Raw genomic sequence first — 25,650 nt, forward strand, 5'->3', positions numbered from 1 at the left:
TTGTCACACATACATGAAATGTTGTTAATATAGTTTATTCCCATTATTTTAAAACAGATTAGATTTTTCGTAAAAACATTCATGACATGATGGCAAATATGTTATGTTAAGCACGAGCATAGATTGTTGACATGTCTATCTGGAGCAGTGACGTGCGGTGAGGTTCGTGGCTGGGGAGGCACTGACTCTTTCAAAGTCAGAATTACAAATATATGAATTCAACAGAGCAGCATTAATTCACCATTCAACTGGCTGCTTGCACATTGACTAATGGTTATGTTTCATATCCCATATCAGCATTCTTTACACACACATATTTGGCCAAAGAAAAGCGTTAAATGTATAGAGGCTCTGGGCCTCTTTTTCTAACAGGATTGCGGCCATTTCAGGCGTGAAATAGCCGGTATAGACACAACACCGTATTTACAAAGGCAGCACACTTGAGTAAAAACTCAGATTACCGCTGCTGGGAGGGTATAAGGGAAAGTGGGTGTGTATATTTCTAGCTCCTGTTTGCTGAACTTTTTTTAAAAAAATCCTCGAATCACCTATGGTGGTAGTAACATGCAGGAGATTTTTCCTGTCTTTTAACGGCGCGCTAATAAACACTAATGGGCGCTGATTGTCCGACAAGGATCTGGTTGGATAAATACCACGCAAAATGCGGAAATACACCGTGCGCAATTTGCGGTTGGGCAAAGGCGCAGATTAAGCTGCGGTCGTAATGTTAATAAATGAGGCCCTCAGAGAGAGCGCATTTGCTCCGCATCCTCTGTGTTCTTAATATAATATACAGGCTATAACAAAAACACAAATGTTGTTTTATTCTTTAAAATATCGCAATTTTTTCGTATCTGGTCTTATATAATTTTTAAAATATTTTTTCCCGTCGATTGAGCACTGCTCACTCTGCGGGCATTGATCTTCCATGATTTAGCGTTATCACTTCCAGTTTTGAGAAATGTTAATCTTATTTTTGCATATATATACAAAATTATAAAAATGCAAGATTATATATATATAATCTTATAATCAGTCAGGGCAAAAAAATACAAATAAACGATAGGGTGCACTTTTTCTATTTGACTTTTTTAGCTAGCAACAACCATACAATGGCATTTGTCTATAATGCATGAAGAAGAACAATAGCAGAACAAGCCCGTGTGCTCACACACGCCCCCTTCAGTGAGGCAGAGCTACTGGCTGCCTCCCCTCCTGCTTTTTCACTGCGGCGTTAAGTACGATCAGCAAGACTAATATGTTATACAAATACGTAAAATACATGACCAAGACTATGAAATGTAAGGACATATAATAAAAATGTGTACAAACATTACATTGATGACATACAGGGAGATCAAATTGCATGTGCTAAAATTTAGCAAAAAATATAGCAGCTCAGCCCAGTTTGTGTGGGATTGCGAAATCCGAGAGAAGGCACAGCTTTGAACCCCATATTTGAACAGGAAAATACACAAATTCAGCGATATTGGCTATAAAAATCATTGGAATCATCCAATAATTATATTTCTGTCAGAGATCAGTGGACAAATATTATTGGTGGCCAAACCGCAAAGCGGCGAACCCACCTTTAGTTTTTTTTATGTATTCTTATTCTTATACATCTTCTTCTGCCATTGGAGTCTATGGCAGCCCCTAAAGCGTATTTTCAGAAGTTGTGAAAATTGGCACACTCTTGGGGCCAGTCCCCTCATCAATTTCACAAAGTTTCATGTCTCCATTTCAAACCCTCTAGCGCCACAAATGGGTCAAAGTTGAAGGTGTGTTTACACACGTTACTTTTGAAATACATGTCTCATTTTCGAAAATGAGGTATCGTTGTATTCCCTGGATCAAGACCAGTCCAAACTACCCAGTCATACCCAGTTATATAGATTCTCCGCCATTTTGAATGGTAAGGTAAAGCATTTTTTTGTAACTACTCCTACAATTTGTGTTGAATCTTCACCAAATTTGGCACAGATCCTCTTCAGACCAAGCCTCACAAAAGACATCAGATGTTTCTTTGAATTTCTAAACCTTTTGACTGGAACAGCCAATCAAAGTTGTCAACCAAGCCACCATAAAAGCAGTGAGGTCATATCTCAGCACCTTTTTACTGCATTGACACCAAACTTTGTATAAGGACTAGGGACCCTGTTTAAAGAGGTACTATAGGTCATGCCCTTTCACCTCTAGGTGGTGCTGCAATAAGCAAAATATGGCACCACGTATCTTCAGATCAAGCCTCACAAACATTTTCACATGGTTTTTGATTTTCAAAACTGTTTTTCCGGTAAAGCTGATCAAAGTCAGCGATGAAGTCTGACAACCGCTTGCCAGTTGAAAAACTGCTTATATTTTTACTCAGTAACTGAATACAGTAATTTCCAGCAATAACTCACTAGGATAAATTGGTGCCCTGGCAAGGGCAACGTAAGAGGTTTAACGCCATTGTAGTTCTTCGAAATCTATTTGCCATGGTTAGCGATACTGAACATAACTATATTATATTCTTGTAACTTGTATAACTGCATGCTCTTATGGGTCTTCCCTTTTGGCACTTGTTTAGTTTTCTCACAATGTATGCTTCATGTTTTGGCTGCTTGCAATGTTTGGGACTACCTCGTTGTTATGATCAGTGACCTATGCTCTTTTGTAAAGCTCTCTCTTGGAAGTTGCTTTGGATAAAAGCGTCTGCTAAATGCATACATTTAAATGTAAATATTCTACCATTGTTATAATGATCTTAAATGGTCTCGTTGCAAAAGCTAAATCGTCCCTAGGGACTTTGAAGCACCTGTGTGCCGTTCTGGAGTAAACTGGCAATAGCAAAGATGATGGCAAATACCACACAAACGGAATTGGGGCTTGCTAGCTCTGCAAATTCAGCTATTCTGGGAAGCCAGCCAATATAAAACCAAAACATGAATTATATGTATGACAAAAGGTTGCAGTTTGCGTTGTGTAAAGGGTGAACTCATACAGCTGTCAATCTTTGTCAATGCAATCTGTTTCACCTTTCCTAACTGTCTAGCTAACTCGTAGAGCCTATTCTAGAAGAATGGTAATAAATGATAGAAGGCCATCTTTTACTGTAAATAACCTGCAAATTGTGTGTGCAGCCATTATGCTAGAAAAATTGCAGAAAAAAGAAAGACGGACATAAGAGAATTTCAGGACACCAGAACGCAAAGAAAGAACTGTAGTGGCCTAATCTCAAAGACTAGTTGATAAAACCTTGATAAAAACGATGTGAAATGTGCTAATTGAATGTTTCATAATGATGCCAATATGCAGAGGAGGCACCAGATGACAAACAGACAATAGAGTTGCAGGTAGGCAGGAACAGACTGGCAGAGACAGGGGGTCTCAGGTAAGTTTGTTGAGTCTCTTGTTTGGCAACATGATGGGTTCTCTTCTTTAGAATTGGACAATGCCATAGATACCCCCACTCTCTACTTAAACTGGTGACTGAACCAACATTAGTTTGAGGCAATGGTTTTGTTGTTGTGATTAATTGTGTAGTATTGGGTACTGGTAGTTAGAAGGATGGCAAACACCTTATGTCTTTTCTAGGAGACAGACTGTGAATCAGAGACTTCAGATGACAGTGTCACAGCCATGGCAGGACCGGGGGTCAACCTTTTTGCAAGCAGGAAACAGTGGCACAGTACTGTTTAGTCACCTCAGTGGTGGCACAGAACCATATCAGCCACACCCACAATTTATAGAACCGCAGACTCTTGCCAACAAAGTGTTGACACTTCAAGAGAAATGGTTTCGCGATTTTCCCCGACTTTATGATAGTTCAATTGAGATTATTTTAGATGAGACTGCACCATGCCCATTCTATATTACATAAACTGCACCCATACAGTGTATAGTACATACTGGCCTTTCTTGGTAATGCTGGTTGTAAATACTGTACACCTGCATTCATACTTGACTGATAAGAAACACTACTATAACTACATTTGAACAAGTTGAGACAACCCTTCAGTTACTAACTATAAATTATCCAGGAGTATTACAGTTTTTCTCAATTGCTTTGGCTCAATTCTTGAAACAGAAATTACATTCTCAAAGCTCCACGTGCATTTAGCGAAATAGCCTATATGGTTCAGCACAACTACATAGATCACCTTCAAAAGGTCATATCTCACCCAAAACAGTTAACTCATGCTTCAAAACCAAATCGTTTTCTCATATAAATAGTCAGTGCCCCCAAAATGAAAAGTTCCTTCTCGATTGCTTTGGCTCATCTCTCGAGAAAAAAGAGAACATTCTCAAACCTTTAAATACATTTGCCAAAATAACCCAGATGGTTCAGCAAAACACCATGGCACACCTGCAAAGGGTCATCTCTTTCCTAAAACAGACAACTTATCAGTCAAAACTAAATCCTTTTCTCATACAAATAGTCAGTGCCCCCAAAATGAAAAGTCCCATTGGCATTGTGTAAACACTGCAGGTCAAAATGTTTAGATTTTTTGTCAGTATGGCAGTGAACCTTAGAAATATCCCTTATGTGCACTGTGCTACAGTTACTGTAGTAGATGTTTTCTTTCCAGAATACAATGTGTCTCAATCTACATTTACATTTATTCATTTAGCAGATTCTTTTATCCAAAGCGACTACCAAGAGAGCTTTACAAAAGTGCATAGGTCACTGATCATAACAAGCCAAAACATGAAGCATACATTGTGAAAAACCCAAATACAGTAAGTGCCAAAGAGAAGAACCATAACAGCATGTAGCCAAACAAGTTGCAACTAAACAACATGAACCTCAAAAGTGCAAGAGTGTACCTGTACAAAAGCAAGCAACAATACTGTAATGTATGCTTCATGTTTTGGCCAACCACAATGTTATCTCGTTGTTTAGGATCATTGACCTATGCACTTTTGTGAAGCTCTCTCTTGGAAGTCGATTTGGATAAAAGCTAAATGAATACTTGTAAAATGTAAATGTGTATCATACAGCAAAAGGATTACAGTAATTCAAAAGTAGCCTACAAAGTGACACATCACATATTGCACTTACACTGCCATGGAAATTGTTACTGTAATTGCCATACATCATGGTTACTGTAACAGGAAATGTGTACAGCACAATATACTGTCATACAATAAGCACATCAAAATTAACATTATGTATAACCTACTCTAGTAGTATGAGTAACCACAGTAAGTTTCAGGCAAGTGACACTTTCCTAGTCAGAGTTAGCAGGGGGTGCATTACAGTAAACCTGGCATGAAATGCACCTCCTCTATTGTCTGTTTTGTATATCCCAGCATCAAATGATTCCTATTGTACACTGAAGGGACTAGTATGAGTAACCACGGTACTTTTCAAGCATGTGACCCCTTCCTAGTCAGAGTTGCAGAGGGTGCATTTCATGGCAAGAAGGAAACAATAAGAAAGTAAAGCAAAGCTGGAGTTTCACTAGTTGTCGTCCTCACTCTCCTGCTCATCCTCGACAAATGTAAGAAAGTGAGGTCCTACCAAACCCCTCTCATGTAGAGGGATAAAATCGGAGTGCAGGCGGTCCAAGGACACCAGGAGTGTCTGGGTATTCTATGGGCCAAGACTGGGAATGTGGGTGACTACACCATTCTCTGAAATGGCAGCAGAAACAGTGATGTTTCCCCCGAGCTGGCCTGGGACAAGCTCTACATATTTGATGGAAGCATTTATACTGCTGCATTGCTCCTGTCAGCTAACTAAACTTACTGTGTGATTGGTGATCGGATGTGTCCCCTTGTTTTGTAAAGTTCTAGTTGCACCTGACAATGACTGTAAGCAGATGATCCAAGAGATCCATATTACAGTATATACCATTATGTTTTTCATGGTATTATGTGCATGAAAGATTTTGACAGTGGAGTGAACTATTGTGCAGGTGATGATGTACACAATGAAATTATGCCAATATGTTTTGCAGAGAACAACCACTTGACTGAGAAACAACAGTCAGTTTAGACCAGCAAGATATTTTCAATTGATAGTTGGCCTAATTGAAGGCAATTATACCTAACCATTTCAAAGATGTGTTAAATCATTTGAAATGTGTGCAAACTGTAGGCAATTGCACTTGTCATTTACAAGGATGTGCTAATACAATTGCAATTTGATTAAAGGAATGAACAATTCCAATCTGTTGTGAACAAGAGCCCAGCGGTTTGCACGTGTTGTTTTGAGAATGTAATTTCTGTTTCGTGAAATGAGCCAAACCAATTGAGAAAAACTGTAATTATGGTTCCTCAATATACATTTAACATATTACAATGTAGGCTGTATCACAGCAATCATTTTGATGTCCCCCTCAGAAATTGCTCTTGAGATATATATATATATATATAATTGTCCCCCCCAAGTTGATAGCAGATTGTCGCCACTGCTACGACCAGCACCAAATTAGCTATCTATTGATCCAAAAATGAAGCATGACGAGTGAAAATTGTTGCAATGCTGGCAAACTAGAAATAGCTCTAAGCGTTTCAGTCAGCACTCTAGGCTCTCCACATACACACCCATGTAAATCTCAGAAACGATTTGAAAAACTCATGGAACATAATCAGTCATATTGAAAGAAGCTGAATTTAATTTTTTTTTTTTAAGGTTTTGTCAACATTTTAAAGTTTAAATGGTGGATGTAGCTAAAATATTGAGGAAGAAGAAGGATTTGAAAGTTGAAGGAGTTTAAGAGGATTGAGAGGATTTGAAAAAAACTCAAGTGGAAAACCATGTAAAAAATATTATGAATATTGATTTATATTCATGCAAACATAAGAGGTAAAAAGCTGAAAAGTCATAACATTCATAGCCTGAAACTGCTGAATTTTTTGATAGTTGAACGGTTTTAATAGCTAAAGATTTGAAGGCTCTGAAGGGTGTCATGGAAGAAATAGAAGAAGTTGAATAAAGATTCAAAGAACAATACTTGGAATGCTGAAGCAGTATTCCAACAATAAACCCGTTTGTGCTCTTTCCCCCCCCCCCCCCCCCCCTTGCCCAATAAAAATCAATAAGAGAATCAATAAGGATTCAAATTGATGAGCAGAAATTGATAAGTAATCGGAATTGTTAAAATCTTACCTCATCCGTAATCCTCACACAAACTATCAAAATTATTTTAGATTTTCAAAACGGTTTGATCGGTACAGCCAATCAAAATCTGCGGCAAAGCCGGCAAACAGGAAGTTGGATCGTATCTCAGCAAATCTTTGATGGATTCAAAGCTGCATTTATTCAGAACCCTGTTCTGAGGATGTCTAAAATGTTTTTCGTTCATTTGACCTGCTTTACTGGCTTGGACACCTCATTGCTGCTTGCAGCTGTATTTATTTTTTATTATTTGTTTTATACATTTCATGATGACACGATCAATCATTTTGATTGTTTCATCGAGCCAGACTGCTTTTGTGGGACAATGAAGGTCCTCAGTGACTATGTTTCACCCCTACTTAAATCTAATGGAAACGTCTTGTAGCCTATATAGTTCTATTAATATGCCCCTTTCAAAGGCAAATGTTCAATAAAGTATATTTTAGACACACTTCTCAAGCTTTTATTTATTACATTATTACCAAGTCTTGTTGTATCACGTTATATCCATTAATAGGCGTGTAGGATGAACATGTAAAACACAGGCCACATTTCTACACTGATGTTAAATTGAAGGCAGTGAGAATTTCGTTTGAATATAAAGTTGACAGTAAGCTATGGTAAGTCTGCATTATGGAAGATTTCTGTTACCAAAATAACTACTATGCTTTCTTTGCCTGGCGAGAACAACGACGGAGCTGTTCATGTTAACAGTTTATTTAATCCGATACAATGCGTTGGAAATCATACTCATATCACGAAGAAAAAAAGCAACATATGCAGACATCCCAACCTGCAGAGACTCATTTCCGGGAGGTGGCTCCCCCCCCCCCCCCCCCCCCCCCCCCCCCCGGACGCAATCCGGACGCATGAAGTACCCCCTCAACCAGCACGTACACCCCCCACCCCCTCTCCCCCCCCACGAAACGCTGTTATGAAGCGCGATATGCACCTATCTCTAAAAGAAATGACCATTTCACAGTCTCTCGCTCGCTCAAAATACAAAATCTCAGATTTCCGGGAGATTGTATAGCATTTGCGGGTGTCAGGGAGCCGCTACTGAAATGCGGGAGACTCCTGGACCTTCCGCGCTCTCGCTTGCCTCACTGCGCCACTGAGCACTTTTCATAGAAATGAATGGGGACGCCATCTTGGAAGACAACAGTTGCTTCCTCTAGTAATATTAGGTGCGTCCAACTTCATGCAGCGCCGGCGCCGCCTGCAGCCTGGCTGACTTGAAGCAGCCAATGGCATTCTCAGCTTCAAAGCAGCCAACTGCAGCCGGCTGTCGGCACTGCCGGCGCTGCATGAAGTCAACACTAAACCTAATAAAAACTTAAGTAAAACTAAGCATAAAAAAAAATTGAAACTAAACTAGCAAACCCGGATTAAGGACTAATTAAAACTAAACTGAATTTGAAAACAAAAAGTCAAAATGAAATTAAAATAATGAATAATGCAAAACTATAATAACCTTGGTGTAAATATACACCTATTTTCCCTTTTCTTAGAGGTTTATTGTCTGACTGCAGTTTTTTTTCAGAGAATCAGCTATCTGTGGAGCTTTCACAAACTAAAGTACATTAAACCAGAACATGGTTGTGTCTTTCTTAAATCGTACACAATTTCAAAAAATAAAATAATATCAACTATGAAATAGGGCAGTGGCTACATATGGGAGCACACGGACAGAGATCTGTGAAAGTGATTATTTGACTAACAGCCTATCTCTCTGTGTGTTTGCATGTGCACACATGTGTGTGTGTAGGCGGAGTGCCCCAAAGCGGAATGTTTTGAGTCCCTGTCAGCGATGGAGCTGGCTGAGCAGAGCACCCTGCTAGACCACATCGTCTTCAGGAGTATCCCCTACCAGTGAGCCTTTCACTTGTTTCTGTGATGTCATACATTTACATGTATACTGACATGCAACCAGTCATGACCACTTTGGTCATTCATGGTGTCCAGGATCTGTTTCAAGCAGTGGTGCAGTGTTCATTTTGTCAATAAACATTGATTGGTGTTTAGTAATCAGTGATCTCACAGGAGTGGTCCACACTTTGTCCAAACATTTACAATTGGGTAACAGAACATACTAAAACACATTTTGGGCAAGTACATATGAAAAAAGGCAATTCAAATATGAATATCAAACCAAAAGCACACCTCCCGACATTAACAAACAGAAATGACGATTACGATTAGCACTACAATCCAGACTCCTCTAAGCCGGCTTGATTTAATCATTAACAGAAATGGCAATGCTACGTGTGTGCATGCCAGTCTGCGTCTTTCATAATACGGCACAGGTTATCCCTGTGACAATGACATCTAACTATAATGCAAGGAATTTCTTTCTGGAATCTCTCAATTATTTCCAGAACCGGGCATTGTATGAAGTTGAAAATCTGCCAGTGTATTGCTCAGGGCCCAAGGATGTGCAGTGCCATGAATGACATTGTTTGGATGAGCTGTTTGCATTTGGAAAAAAATAAATATGCCTTAAAAGTTACGGGCACTTTATGCAAAAACATTTGAATTGGAAAATCACAATACGTTGTCGTGCATGCTGTCATCGAGAATACATTTTTCACACTGCTTCTTGCTCCAGTGTACAGCCAGATATGTAGTGCTGACTGGTAACTCTATCTCACTAGTTTGAATTAGCTTCTTTCAAAGGCTTTTCTTAACAGAATTCTTTTTGGAATACTTCTCAATGGGAATTGACACAGAAATATCCTTCAGAATGTTTCAGTCATAAAACGTATGACTAAAACATTGAGTAAAATTCAAAATGAGTACCAATGAATCTTGACTAAAACAAAACAAAATATCCCTTGAAGCCAACTACAATTTTCAGTAAGCTTACAACATTTACATTTAGTCATTTAGCAGACGCTAAATGACGTCAAAAACATTTGCCCTTCTGGGGTCAACACCTAACCACAACAGTATCCTTCCTACCTATATGCCTAAAAACACCTGTGCAATGAACAGCAACACCCAGTGTACAACAGGGACATTACACATTGACAACACATTTGGCTGTAGTAACCCATTTGGCTGCTACACCTTGTGAACTTAACATTAGGTGACTGAGTGTGTGTGTGTGTGTGTCAGGGAGTTCCTGGGCCAGGGGTGGATGAAGGTGGACAAGACAGAGAGAACACCCTACATCATGAAGACCAGTCAGCACTTCAATGATGTGAGTTCCTATCTGTCTATCAGTAGGTCCTGTCTGTCAGAACGTCTTGTCTGTCTGTCAGAAGGTCCTGTCTGTCAGTACACCCTGTCTGTCTATCAGTGGGTCCTGTCTCTCTGTCTGTCTGTCTGTTAGTAGGTGCCTCTGTACCAACGTCACTGTTATGACCTAACCGGATATCTCTCTACCTTGACAAACTTTGTTTATATTGCGTAAGCATCAGTAGACACGAACAAGAAAACAAACTGAACAGTTTTGATCTTCATTTTTCTTTTCCATCAATCTCTCTCTTCACTGGTCTCTCTTCTTTGGTTTTTCTCTTTCCTCGGCTTTCCCCCCACCCAGATGAGTAACCTGGTGGCGTCTCAGATCATGACCCACACAGATGTGGGCTCCCGAGCCAGCTCCATAGAGAAGTGGGTGGCTGTAGCCGACATCTGCCGCTGCCTCAACAACTACAATGGTGTCCTGGAGATCACCTCCGCCCTCAACCGCAGTGCCATCTACAGGTTGAAGAAGACATGGGCCAAAGTCAGCAAGCAGGTGCACACCGGATCTACTCAGTATTCAAATGAAGAATTAGAGAGTGTACAATTTCTGGGGAAATTGGGGGTTGTGCTCCTGTATATTTGTACGCCGTTCGACTGGTTAGCTCCTGCAATTCCCACAAAGCAGAAGTCTACTAGTTAGCTAGCTCTACAATTTCCAGCACAGCTGCTAGCTGTAAGTATATGCAGGTGCTAAATAATTATTTATCTGGTCGGCTCCATGACGCTGGGTAAGTAGGGTTTGTGTTTGGTTGCCGACTTTGATTAGCTGTACCGTACACACGGTTTAGAAAATCTAAAAACCATGCGATAACTTTTGTTAGGCTTGGTCTCACAAAAAAACATTTATGCATGAATTTAAAATGACGGTCGCAGCAATTCGGCTGTTATCGCAAGTTGACATGTTTAACCGATGGGATCCCCAATATGTCACCAGAAAAAGGAATCACTTAATTAAAGGACCCATGACATGCTGTTATTGGATGCTTTTATATAAGCCTTAGTGGTCCCCTCATGCTGTATCTGAAGTCTCTTTCCCAAAATTCTGACTTGGTGCAGAATAACAGCCACTACAACCATTTCTGTGTCTGTAGCTTTAAATAATATGAGGAGAGAGGCGGGGCGAACTGCCATGCTTCGGTCATTTGCAAGCCATGATGTCTCTTGAGGAAAAACCTCTAAGCTAATTTTCTCATTGGCGGGCCAAATTCTCTGGTCAGGAAAGCAGAGAAAGGGGAGGTAACCTCTCCCCTTATGACGACATATGGAGGAAAATACCAGATCGGATCATTTGAGCTTTCATTTTCTCAAAGGCGGAGAAGAATACCCATGGCTTGGTTTACACTTATCATAATTTCTAGCCACTAGGGGACCAAAGGCATGCTAGGGGAACTCATTTTATTTAACTTTTTCAGACTTTTTCTTATTGGAGCGCCCCCTAGAGGTTAAATGATTTGACCTTTTGTGGACCTCTTTAGAACACGGTTCCGAAACCCTGTACCAACTTTGGTGTCAATGCAGCAAAGATTTGCTGAGATAGGACCTCACTTCCCTTTTTCCGGCTCAGTAGCTGATTGGCTGTAACTGACAAACGATTTTGAAAATCAAAAATCCATACAATATCTTTTGCGAGGCTTGGTCTGAAGATCCTCTCTGGCAATTTTGAAGAAGATTTGACAACAACTGTTGGAGGAGTTGTGAACATTTTTTTTTCATTAAACTTCAAAATGGCAGAAAATCCATATAACTGTATGACGTCATAGAGTGCATTGAACTCGACTTGATCCAGGGAAGCTAATGATCGCTCAATTTAGAATTTCGTCTATACGCTTCAATAGTTACATGTGTAAATGCATCTTTAACTTTGACCCATTGGTGGCAATAGACTGCTGGATTGGGAGACATCAAACTTGGTGAAATTGATGAGGGGACTGGCCCCAAAGAGTGTGCCAAATTTGACAACTTCTGACCGTACGGTTCTAAAGGCTGCCATAGACTCCCGTGGCGGAAGATGTATAATAATAACTACTTACTAACCGAGAGTGAGGTCATGCTGGGAAATATCAAACTGACCTGGCAAAGCCGAGGTTAGTAAGTCGTTTATTATATGGCATTTTTAGCTCTTTTCATTTTGTAAATGAAAATAAATGGTAGGCTACTTGTCACTAGCTCTCAAGTCTTCTCAAGGTGTATTTCAGGTGTTGCCTAGCAGCTAAATACTTTTGATAGAAAGCGGACAACACGGTTCTGCTAAAATGGCTTTAATTCCAACGCAAATAACGACTCTTTTAGAAAGTTAACAATTTCTTCGTCGCTGTTGATGTCTTCAGTATCGTCTGGATAGTAAAACTCAGCTGACTCCTCGATATCGCTCATTTCGAAGATGACGTCAGAGGAGAGCAATAATAATCCGTATCAGACTGCGGACCGGCGATGAGGTCAATACACGGCTGGCATGACTACATTTACATTTATGCATTTAGCAGACGCTTTTATCCAAAGCGACTTCCAAGAGAGAGCTTTACAAAAGAGGTCACTGATCATAACAACGAGGTAGTCCCAAACATTGCAAGCAGCCAAAACATGAAGCATACAGTGCCCTCCAAAAGTATTGGAACAGTGAGGCCAATTCCTTTATTTTTGCTGTAGACTGAAAACATTTGGGCTTGACATCAAACGATGAATGTGAAACCAGAGATCAACGTTTCAGCTTTTATTTCCAGGTATTTACATCAGGATCTGATGCACAAATTAGAAAATATCACCTTTTTGTTCAAACCCACCCATTTGTCACGTGAGCAAAAGTATTGGAACATGTGACTGACAGGTGTGTTTTGTTGCCCAGGTGTGTCCTATTACATACATTATTCAATCAATAAATACCACTGAATGTCTACACTCAGGTTCAGATTGGGTAAGATAGGTTTTGTCTATGCAGACTGTATTCAGAGGTGAAAACAACATGAAAACCAGAGCGCTGTCTTTGGGTGAAAAACAAGCAATTGTGAGTCTTAGAGAAGATGGAAAATCAATCAGAGCCATTGCAGAAACATTGGCCATAGCCAGTACAACCATTTGGAATGTCCTGAAGAAGAAGAAAACTACTGGTGTACTAAGTAACAGACGTCGAACAGGTAGACCAAGGAAAACATCAGCAGTTGATGACAGAAACATTGTGAGAGCTGTAAAGAAAGACCCTAAAACAACTGTTAGTGAGATCAGCAACAACCTCCAGATGGCAGGAGTGAAGGTATCACTATCTACTGTTCGCAGAAGACTTCATGAACAAAAGTACAAGGGCTACACCAGAAGATGCAAACCACTCATTAGCAAGAAGAATAGGAAGGCCAGGCTGGAATTTGCCAAAAAGTACAGAGATGAACCTCAAAAATTCTGGGACAAAGTTTTATGGACTGATGAGACAAAGATTAACTTTTACCAAAGTGATGGAAAGGCTAAAGTTTGGAGAAAGAAAGGAACTGCTCATGATCCCAAACACACAAGCTCATCTGTGAAACACGGTGGAGGTAATGTCATGGCTTGGGCTTGCATGGCTTCTTCTGGGACGGGCTCATTAATCTTCATTGAGGATGTAACACATGATGGCAGCAGCAAAATGAACTCGGAAGTCTACAGAAACATTTTGTCTGCCAATTTAAGGAAAGATGCAACCAAACTGATTGGCAGAGCCTTCATCATGCAGCAAGATAACGACCCAAAACACACTGCCAAAACAACAAAGGAGTTCATCAGGGGCAAGAAATGGAAGGTATTAGACTGGCCAAGTCAATCTCCAGACTTAAACCCTATAGAGCATGCATTTTACCTGCTTAAGAGGAGACTGAAGGGAGGAACCCCACAAAACAAACAACAACTGAAAGAGGCTGCAGTGAAAGCCTGGGAAAGCATCAAAAAGGAAGAATGCAAAAGTTTGGTGACGTCAATGGGTCACAGACTTGCTGCAGTTATTGAAAGCAAAGGATTTGCAACTAAATATTAAGTCTTATTCACTTAAATATGTTTTAAGTATATCTGTTCCAATACTTTTGATCACATGACAAATGGGTGGATTCAAACAAAATGTGATATTTTCTTAGTTGTGCATCAGATCCTGATGTAAATACCTGGAAATAAAAGCTGAAACGTTGATCTCTGGTCTCACGTTCATTATTTGATGTCAAGCCCAAATGTTTTCAGTCTACAGCAAAAATAAAGGAATTCGCCTCACTGTTCCAATACTTTTGGAGGGCACTGTACATTGTGAAAAAACTAAACAAGTGCCAAAGGGAAGACCCATAAGAGCATGCAGTTTTAGGGTGAGTTCAGGTAATGTGGGTCATCAGGTAAAGTGGGACAGTTTTTTTATATGTGCAAAACCAAAATCCAATCACCAGAGCTGATCTTGATTCGTAAATACAACACTTCTAGTCACTATGCAGTGGTTTTTATTCCTCTGACATCATCAAACTATAATAGTAACAAGATACAGTAACCGGTTTACTTTATTTGTAACATCTAGATGGGCAATGTGAACATAAGCTATAAATATAGCTGCAAGCAGCGATGCGGGTGCCTCCGCAAAATGGCAAAATATTATAAACATGTACACTGTAGAAGATCGAGACTTGGACAACAAGAGAGTAAAACTACTTCATGTTTGGTCAACAACAATAGGCTGAACGGGGATTTGAACTCATGAGCATAAGGTAACAAGTCAGTGTCTCTAGCCTCTATGCTACACACCAACCGCTAAGATTTTATGATAAAAAGGGCTCATTATTAACTTTCCATAGAATATTGAAACTCTTCTTGAGTTGATTTCTTTCCAGACTCTCAGTCAATGCACAACTAATAATAGTCATGTGGGCAACTGGGCTGGGGCAGCGCTCATATTCAGCTCCTTGCAAGAATAGTCTATGACTGTATAGCAGCCGATTCTCTGGTCCGATTAAACTACACAACATACTCAATCAGCAACAAGATTATTATAACTAACCAACAATAACATTACAAACATCCAACTGAACAAACACTACAACTGAAATCCCTCGCACGGCTTTTGAAACCAAACTATTTTCCACAAGTCTTTGCGTTTTTTGACATGCCGCACTGCATGCTGGGTACCCAAGGGTGCCGACTGCGTGATATGAGTATTAGTTTTTTGTCAGCTTTGGGACAAAGGTTAAGAAACGGTTGACATTTCAAGGTTAAATTGCATGAAATTGTGCATGGTATTTCAGAATGATGTCTGCCTGTTTAACTAAACAAGTAATCAAAATCATGACAGGCCAAAAGACTGTGCCTGGATTCGAACCTGTGACCTTATGCTTTGCAGTACATCGTTTCAACCCATTGAGCTACCCGCAAGGCTGAGAAATTCTGGTCAGTTTCTGTAAAAAAAAAAAGATGTATATCCTGTAGCATGGCTTGTTCGATTCGGCCAAAGCTTAAACAGCTCAAATTCAATGATCTTTTGACATATCAAGGTGAAATTGCGCATGGTATTTCAAAACGATGTCATCCTGTTTAACTAAACATATATTCAAATTTAAGACAGACTCAGTGTGGCTAGATTTGAACCTACGACCTTATACTTTGCAGGTCACCGTTCCAGCTCGTTGAGCTATTCTCAGTGTTGAGTATTGTCATGTTCAGTTCCTGTACAAAAAAAAAGCTTTTTCTCCAATGGTGAGCATTGTCAGATTTGGTCCAAGTTCAAACAGCTGTAATTCAGTCATATTTTGACATATCAAGGTGAAATTGTTATGGTTTTTCAGAGGCATGTCACCTTAAAGTATATTAGGTTTGAAAACCCATCATTCAAAATGATCTTTGATTTGGTGACACAAACATATTGAGGCAATGTGGACATTTATATAAATACACCCCTTTCAGCCATTTTGTATTTTATTCAATTGCTATAAGTAACGTTTTTAAATATGTCAATGATACATATCTGTACAAAATCTCAAGTTAATTTGACCTTTGGTTCAAGAGAAGAGGTATTTTGAAGGTTCTCCCAAATTATCATTGTACAGGAAAATAGATCAGATGGACCTTATGGTTCCTTGAGGCTTTTTTGGTAGCCATGAGAAATAAGACATGCACACCAGGTTTCAGAAGAATTGGAGCAATGGGGTGGAAATGCTATCACTTAGAAAATCGGACTTTTGGGCGTTTCCTGTGGTGCCCCCTATGGTCTGATGTGGGCCAGTCTGTGTTTGGGCCTTAGTTGTGGCATGTTGTATCAATATGCCAAATTTCAAAACTTTTTACCAATGTGTTCATGAGATAAATTACTAGAATAATTATAATAAATAATAATACCAACAAACACAATAGGGTCCTCCTGACGGAGGAACCCTAAATATAGCTGCAAGCAGCGATGCAGGTTCCTCCGCAAAATATTATAAACATGTACACTTTAGAAGATCGAGAGTTGGACAACAAAAGAGCAAAACTACTTCATGTTTGGCCAACAACAGGCTGAATGGGGATTTGAACTCATGAGCATAAGGTTACAAGTCAGTCTCTCTATCCTCTCTGCTACACACCAACTGTTGAGATTGTATGAATAGAAAGGGCAGAGTATTAGCTTTTGTCAGCTTTGGGACAAAGGTTAAGAAACGGTTGACATTTCAAGGTGAAATTGCATGAAATTGTGCATGGTATTTCAGAATGATGTCATCCTATTGAACTAAACAGACAATCAAAATGATGACAGGCCAAAAGATAATGGCTGGATTCCAACCTACTACCTTATACTTTACAGGTCACCATCCCAGCCCAATGAGCTATTCTCAGTGTTGAATAGTGTCATGTTCAGTAACTGTATTAAAAAGTAAGCTGTTTCTCCTGTGGTAAGCGTTGTTAGATTCAGCCAAAGTTAAAACTGCTTGTACATTTCCTATGAAAATGGGACAACGGGATGACTGGGTTGCTGCTGTAAAGAATAACTTACTTATAGTTTTTTTAAAAGGTTGTTTGGAGTGCCATAACTTGTCATGGAAGGGAATTTCAAAGCATGCCTAGCATCAGTGGGGATGTGTCCTGGCTTAGGTTACTCAAATTAATTTGAGCAACATACAAGGGATCCACCAGAACAATCAATTTACTTCATTAGAGATAACCATTAGCGTTATCTCTAATGAAGTATGTCCTCATTTTGAGACCTAAAAAATGCGTCCGGCAGGGATTCCAAAACTGTCTGGGATTTTGCCTCGTCGAATATTTTTGTTTCTCTGGGTCTTTCACAAACTAATTATTACGCCCGGCCTTATAAGTTTTGGAAGGGTATCTCCCTTACGTTCCACCTTCTTGCGCAAGCTCTGACCGTAGAGAGAACTGTCATTGGTCAACCACCTTTTCAGTGTTGCCAGATGCACGATAATTATTCTCCAAATACGATGATTTTGAGCCTTTGGTATGATACCATTTCCAATCTGGCAACAATGTGAGCACCTTGTCGCCTTTGTTGAATATATGAGGAGGACTGAAAAGTGTCTTATATTTCTTATGTTAATATGTGAGCATAAACAATGTGTTATTTAGAATGTTGTATTTGTTATCATTATTGCTTTAATATATGGATAAGACACATTAAAGACATTAAAAAACCACTGAAAGCCACAGAAGCACTGGACCCCCCCCCGCGACGAAGTGTCCTCTTTTTCACAAACTCAAATCTGGTCACCCTATATAAAAGTAATTTAATTCGACAGTTCTTAAATGTTTAATACCAATGCATCATACTGCACTTAAGTTACCAACTAAATAACAACTTACACTGTCATCGAACCAGCGCTTTCAGACTTATAAGCGTGACCGCTAACGCTAGTCTAACGAAATGCTAATGCAGCGGGACTAGCTAGCTAGCACATAGACTGCAGATCCCTAAGGTTTACATCAGTTACACTTTATGCCTATTGTATATGTCAAACCCCACAACTAAATGAATCTTGCCACACCCTTGCACCTAGCATTGTTGTATATAAACAAATTATTATTATATTATCAGACTAGGCTGACAGACGATGACTGTCCCACTTTACCAGACAAGTTGTCCCACATTACCTGAAAATGCTGCCTGAGTCAGAGAGGGGTCATGTTATGTTTGAAAGTGTGTAGCTTCTAAGATATTGTGTATTCCCATTTCATTCCAACACGAAAATGTTCTTAAGCCCTAAAGTGATTTACAGAAACACCACTGGGGTGAGTTAACAGTTAATTTGTAAGGTTACTGGAGCCTCTACCAAAAATTGTCCCACATTACCTGAAATCGCCCAACAAGTTGCAAATTAAAACAACATGATCCCCAAAAAGTGCAAGACTGTACCTGTAGAAGAACAATCAACAGTAAAAATATTTCACAGCGAATACAAGAGTTCAAGAGTTAACTTCGTTATAACTAACCTACAAGAGCAACAAGTCTCTCAATAAGTCATTGTGATCCTGGAGGAAACTAACATATCAGCACACCCGTACTTTCGTTGCCATATAATAATAATAAGTATAGCTGAAAGCAGCAATAAGGTGGCCAAGCAGGTTAAGCAGGTAAAATGAACATAAAACATTTTATACATCCTCAGAACAGGGTTCTGAGTAAATGCAGCTTTTAATCCATCAAAGATTTGCTGAGATACGACCCAACTTCTTGTTTGCCGAAAATCTAAAATAATTTTGATAGTTTGTGTGAGTATTGCCGTGACTATATACAGCTAGACCAAAGGTAGCTAGCGACCTGGGTACCTGGGTTCCTTTGTAGTGGCTTACAGTCTCGCTAAACAGAAAACCAGTGACATGGAAGGCTTGTTGGCTTTGGCTGGATTTGAACCTCTGACATTGCCCTTGCCAGGACACCAATTTATCATAGTGAGTTATTCTCAGTGCTGGAATTTACTGTGTTCAGTTACTGTGTAAAAATATAAGCAGTTTTTCAACTGGCAAGCGGGTGTCAGATTTGGCCCAAGTTTAAACAGCTGTAATTCAGTCCTATTTTGACATGTCAAGGTGAATGTGGTTTGAAGATAATCTGTGCCAAATTTTGGAGATTGAATATTTGATATTCACCAAAAACGTTGTATTTATTTATTCAAAATGGAGTCTGCATCAATTCAGCTGGTATCACAATTTAACATGTGTCAGACTGGATCACTCCCTAGCGGTTAGATTACAGCACCTTTTGTGGACCTCTTTGGAACAGGGTCCCGAGCACCTGTACCAGAGCCTGTTTAAGGAGAGCCTGGCCACTCCCTATTAAGCCCCATTGTACCGAATTTTGCTGCAGTTCCACCAGAGTTCCACTGGGAGTGATCACGGTTACGTGCAAAATGAATGGGAGTCTACGGAGCTAAACGGCTAAATTTGTCCCTTTCACCTGATTGTCGTTGAGAAATCTCAGATTTGATTGTAGTTTTTGCATGTTCAACATGGATTTTAGGTCAAAAGTTGAATTACTTCAAAGTAAAGTACTTATGTCCTTTCGATTTTCTACAGGGTGAGTCGTAGTTGCCCATAACACGCTTGCATTCTGCAAATGAATGCTGATTGGTTAGTGAAGGACTGATACGACCAGAGCTCCCGCTTGATGGCATCTGAAGCGGAATCAGAATGTCAGAGCATTATCAACATTGGCAACAACATTAGCAAGCCAAAACTCTTTCTAGCATGTGTATTTACAGGGAGAGCCTAACCTGTCAGCTGTGTTGTAAATGCCTTGAGAGAAAAAAGGAAGTGACCAGAGCTTGCCGTAAAGCAGTAGCTTTGGTCGTACGATGTGTATGACGTCAATGACATTTTCAAAGGCTTTTTAGAACAGAAAGGTGACTTTAAAAAAATCTAACCGCCAGCAGTGTGTATTTATTTTGCCTCCCCTTTCAAATTCAGAATTCAAATTACTAGTAAAAAAAATGTATCATGAGAAAAGTGGATTTTGACGGGGATAGCTCCATAGACCGTTAATGCCCTCATATGAAACTAGAGTGGAACTGCAACCAGTTCCACTCTAGTTTCCCGAGAGTGACAGTTCTCCCTATATCAGAGATTCTCTGCCTGTAAGTTTGATGTCAATTCAGCAAATACTTCCTGAGATATGATCTCACTTCCTGATTTGGCGGCTCCATCGCCGACTTTGATCAGCTTTACCGAAAATGTTTGCTTATTGCATTGCCAAGTAGAGGTGAAATGGCATGACTTATTTTGGACTTCTTAAGAACAGGGTCCCTCCCTAGTCCCTATACTAAATTTGGTGTCTATGCAGTGAAGAGGTGCTGAGATGTGACCTCACGTCATTTGGTGGCTTGGTTGATGACTTTGGCTGTTCCGGTCAAAAGGTTTACAACATTTAAAAAAACATGTGATGTCTTTTGGTCTGAAGATGATCTGTGCCAAATTTGGTGAAGATTGGACAACTTTATAGGAGAGGTAGAAAAAACGTTATATTCATTTAAAATGGCGGCCACATCAATTCGGCTGGTACCACAAGTTAACATGTGTCAGACACGGGATTTACTAAGATATCACGAGACTAAGGAATCACTTAAGACAAACAAATCAACAGTAATTGGTCAAAACACAATCCTGCCTATTGTAGTGCCCCCTAGAGGTCATATGACATATGGTATTTGCTTGATGAAGTTGCTTGCCAATTTTCATAATTCGTTTCATACAATTATACACCACATTCCTTGTTTCAGTTTAACCTACTCCCACATTTCCTCCTTTCAGTTTAATATAGTTTTGTTAGATCATTCTTTCCTTCATTCATTCATTCATACAGTAGGCTAGGCTTGTGTCGTAGGGGTTAACTAGCCAGTGAACTAGCCAAATGAATGGAACATTTTTATGATAAAAATTAGCTTCCCTCTTTGAAAGACTAGCAGCTGCCACTGGTCCTGAGTCCATACACCAACTTTGGAGTCAATGTATCAAAAATTGGCTAAAATAAGACCTCACTTCCCTTTTTCCGGATCAGTTGCTCAATTTGATTGGCTGTAACTAACAAACGGTCGCAAAAATCTAAACGCCATGTGATGTCTTTTGTGAGGCTTGGTCTGAAGATGATCTGTGCCAAATTTGTTGAAGATTGGACAAACTTAGAGAGGTAGAGAAAAAATGTTATATTTATTCAAAATGGCGGCCACATCAATTCGGCCACATCAATTTGATTGGTTTTAACTAGAGCTGTCAAACGATTAAAATATTTAATCGCGATTAATCGCATTAATGTCATAGTTAACTCGCGATTAATCTCAATTAATCGCACATTTGTATCTATTTTAAATGTCCCTTTATTTCTTTTTCATCCATTCTTTTTTTTGTAATGCTCTTATCAACATGGAAAAGTGGTTCGGATTGCTTTGTGCAAATGTTTTTTTTAAAATTGAAAACAACATTGCAATCGCCTGGTTTTGACGAGCAGGCGGAGAATTCTTATCAGCTGTGTGCTTGGCTGTGTGCCATCAAAATTATATTTTCGACTCCACCACGTGCTGCGATGATAGCTCATTCCCTCCGGCTCAGTTCACAACGACAGAACACACTGATCACTTTGGTCTTGTCAATGGAACCATTTGGCAACCTTTTAAAAGTAAACTTTCCATTCAGAATCTTATTGGCATCCATTTTGGCTCCTGGCGCTGGCAATCAACTCAAAACATAACGTTAGCCTACTACCAGAGAATGTCTAATATCCGTAAACGGGCTCTGCTACGACTGTTTAGCCGGCTCGCAAGCCCAAACAAGTGGGTGTGGCGTGCCTGTTGTTTTGGTTCCGGTCTAGCTAGATCCGGTGTGGTATTGTAGTTTTTCTAACGTCAGTGGTTGTTGCAACCATAGATATATATATATATCTATGGTTGCAACAGAATGTGAAAAAAAACTACAAAGTTTGCTAGGTCAAAAAGAGCGTTAATCGCGCGATAAAAAAATTGACGCCGTTAATTTGGGTTTGCGTTAACGCCGTTAATAACGCGTTAAACTGAGAGCACTAGTTTTAACTAACAAACGGTTGCGAAAATCTAAACGCCTCCTGACGGAGGAATCCTAATAATAAAAACAGGTAGAAACACTTAAGGTGGCTTCGCCGCTTGGCCACCAATAAATAATTATATATGAGAGAACAATGGTTGTGCTCGCGAAGGCTTGGGCATACCCAATAACAATTCTATGATTTAGAACAGTGGAAAACTTGGTTATGTGTACAGTTATAGCATTGATGCTTGTTTGGTCCTCCAGACTAAGGCCCTGATGGACAAGCTGCAGAAGACTATTTCATCTGAGGGGAGGTTCAAAAACCTGAGAGAGACTCTCAAAAAGTGAGAGACATCCCACACAACACAAATCACACACATGACAAATGATACACAACACATGACACTTGACACACACCACGTCTGACAAATGACACCTAACCGATGACACACGAGAACACAATATTGAATGTACTTAAACATATTATAGAATCGTTATAGGCTACATTCTAGTCACTTGAGCTTTAAAGCAACCTCAACCCCACTACCTCCCCCCCCAGCTGCAACCCCCCCTGTGTACCATACCTGGGGATGTATCTGACAGACCTGGCCTTCATTGAGGAGGGGACCCCCAACATCACTGAGGAAGGCCTGGTCAACTTCTCCAAGATGAGAATGGTAACACACACAGACACACGCAGGTTTCATGCACACACACAGACCCATTCACACACACAGGCATGCACATCCATACACGTGACCAGGTAAAGACACACATCCACAAAAAAAAAAAACTGTGCACACACACAGAAACACCCCGCATGTACACACACACACACACACAGACAATACCACATACACACAAACAGACACAGGCACACTAACACTGTAACTGATGCACTACTGATACTTGGTGGTGTGTGTGTTCAGATTTCCCATATTATTAGAGAAATACGTCAGTTTCAGCAGACACCCTACAGGATAGAACACCAACCTAAGGTAAGACGCATTCATGCACGCTTGCACACATACACACACACACACATGCGGTGGCAACCCTGTATTGTATGCATTAAAAAAACACACAATTCTCCTTCCTCTTTTCTAGGTTACCCAATATCTCCTGGATAAGACTCTGATCATGGATGAGGACACTCTCTATGATTTGTCCCTCAAGATTGAGCCCCGCCTTCCAGCCTGAGAGTTGTCTGGACCAATGGGAGCCTGTCAAAAGTGCATTTCCCCTGCATGGGCATTGGCCACTCATATCGAGTATAATGAAACTAGAGGTGACGGAGGTGATAACTGACTGGCAATCTTTTATAAGAGAGGGAAGAAGGAAAGAAGAAAAAGAAAGAAAGACGCATGACAGAGGTCTGCTGAATGAGTGGAGAGAGGGATGAGGAATACCCTTCCTGAAGGCGGGCTCTTGATGAATGTGTGAGCTCATCATTCATCACCCGGAGGAGGTATAATGAGTGTGAGCTGCAGTTCCTCTGCTCCCAGAGAAAGAACATTCTACTGTTCAGAGGTTCTCCAGACGGAGAGCATTCTACTGTTCAGAGGTTCTCCACAAGATGTTTGATTTGGTGAAATGTAGCATGTACAGCTCTGAGACCAGGTATGTCACATCTTGTGTTTACACTTCTTTGTGACTGTTTGTGTGTGCATGTGTATGTTGCTGTGCTACATTTTGGAGCAAGAATATTGAAAAAACAGTTACTAGCTAGTGCAGCGCCCATTGGCAGCACCCGTTGCAGGCAAATGCAAGTGCAGTGCTCATTGGCGGGGAACGCATGTATATTATGTTCAGGCGAGATCCATGGCTCCATCACTTAGTGCAGCTCCACATGGCTGTGAATGCATTTACATATTTATTTCTCACAAACTGCTCATCCAACCAATATCACCACGTATCATCACCTCCTGCATGTCCTCGAGTCCTGAGCAAATTTCAACTTCTTACAGTGCAGGGTTCTCAAGATAATTGAGCCACAGATACCCACAGACAGAGATTCCTACCTTTATAGTTAGATTACTTTGCATGTTAATGTTGATACAGCTTGACCCCAAAGCCCTGGGAGGTATTCCAGGTAGCGGGTTTAGTGAAAACTTTTGAGTTGGTTAACCCTGAAAAGAAGCATACCCCGGGTTTTCCGTTCCCGAAAGAGAGGTAAGTGAGATGTAGAGGCTACAATCACAAGCGTATAGGCCAAAGCAAAATATGGCTTACCTGTTCGTAGTATGTTTTAATATTTAATACATAAACATTGAAAATGCTATTTTATGAAGTCCACCACTTTTTCTCTTCTATTATTAACGGACAGTGGGGTTACATGTATGGACTGGCTATTGCATTCAAATTGATTGATTCGGCAGCCATTGTCTCCCACACCAATTGTACAGGCTACGCTGCTACAGCCGTGTTGCTTTTTTCCGGAATAGGCTTTGTGCTCAGATTGACCATAAACACGTAATCAAACGTATATCTAAAGGGTGGTGAAGTAGGCAAGGGCGTAATTATATGGGGGGACAGGGGGACACGTCCCCCCCAATATTTAAAGAAGGACAATTGTCCCCCCCAATATTTGTTCATACTGTATGATTATGCGGGCAATATCGATGACTGCTAGCCTACGCCTTTCTTTCCAGCTCCGAAAATATCAAATCCCGGCCAGTCCATTTCCAAAATCCATTCGACTTGCCTTACACTATACATTAACAAAACCTATTTCTCCTGAAATTCATGTCATGTTTTCCCTATAGCTTATACGTCAATGAGTGAGTTAGCAGCGCAACATCAGACAGACATTTGGCAAGTATTTATGGATGGTAAATATCCAGTATTTGGCTAACATACTCCCTGAGATAAGGACTAGGTGAATTACACTAGAATTTTGAGAGAATTGTAGAATTAGTGCAAATTTCGATTGCAATACTATACAGCTTGTATGGGACTTTTGACAAGCTAGCCGACAGCAACCTATACAGGCTAGCATGTAGCCTGGCTTTACAGTAATCTGGGATAGCAGTCATGCAGTAACAGGCTAGTCAAATGTACCAAAGCTTTGAGAGTGTTTTGGGCTACGTTCCTGTTGTCTGAATTGGGTTATCCGGCAAGTTATTTTAGACTCCTGCCATTTGTTCTTTCTTCCTTCATAATTTTCATCCCTATGGAATTGCGTTGCTGTTGTATTTCGCAGTATAGTGGCCAAAAATGAACAATACTTCAGCAGTTGACGTCCGTTATTTCTTTGGAAAGAAAAAAAAGTATGTTTCTGGAGATGTTAGACATTATTAACAGAGTAGTAGTTTATTTAACAT

General features: G+C 40.1%; 2 protein-coding genes across 4 annotated transcripts in view; both read left to right on the forward strand.

Annotated features, from left to right (window-relative positions):
* rasgrf2b (Ras protein-specific guanine nucleotide-releasing factor 2b) overlaps positions 1–23,539 on the forward strand; it is a 102,623-nt gene extending 79,084 nt beyond the window's left edge. The window contains exons 24-30 of one of the 2 annotated variants that reach the window (XM_047015432.1): positions 8,880–8,983; positions 10,229–10,313; positions 10,656–10,853; positions 22,592–22,671; positions 22,887–23,004; positions 23,257–23,325; positions 23,435–23,539. In XM_047015432.1, the coding sequence (XP_046871388.1) occupies positions 8,880–8,983; positions 10,229–10,313; positions 10,656–10,853; positions 22,592–22,671; positions 22,887–23,004; positions 23,257–23,325; positions 23,435–23,527 (747 nt within the window). In that variant the 3' untranslated portion in view covers positions 23,528–23,539. Of the gene's footprint in view, positions 1–8,879; positions 8,984–10,228; positions 10,314–10,655; positions 10,854–22,591; positions 22,672–22,886; positions 23,005–23,256; positions 23,326–23,434 lie in introns of those variants that run through there. The other variant, XR_006955584.1, reaches the window with a different exon arrangement.
* Positions 23,540–23,867: 328 nt separating this feature from the next.
* Positions 23,868–25,650, forward strand: part of ckmt2b (creatine kinase, mitochondrial 2b (sarcomeric)) — a 32,962-nt gene continuing 31,179 nt past the window's right edge. For both annotated transcript variants that reach the window (XM_047015441.1, XM_047015439.1), the window contains exon 1: positions 23,868–23,947. In XM_047015441.1, coding sequence (XP_046871397.1) covers positions 23,904–23,947 — 44 coding nt within the window. In that variant the 5' untranslated portion in view covers positions 23,868–23,903. The remainder of the gene's footprint in view (positions 23,948–25,650) is intronic.

Source organism: Hypomesus transpacificus, unplaced genomic scaffold (assembly GCF_021917145.1).
Source record: "Hypomesus transpacificus isolate Combined female unplaced genomic scaffold, fHypTra1 scaffold_30, whole genome shotgun sequence".
NCBI classification, from domain to species: domain Eukaryota; kingdom Metazoa; phylum Chordata; class Actinopteri; order Osmeriformes; family Osmeridae; genus Hypomesus; species Hypomesus transpacificus.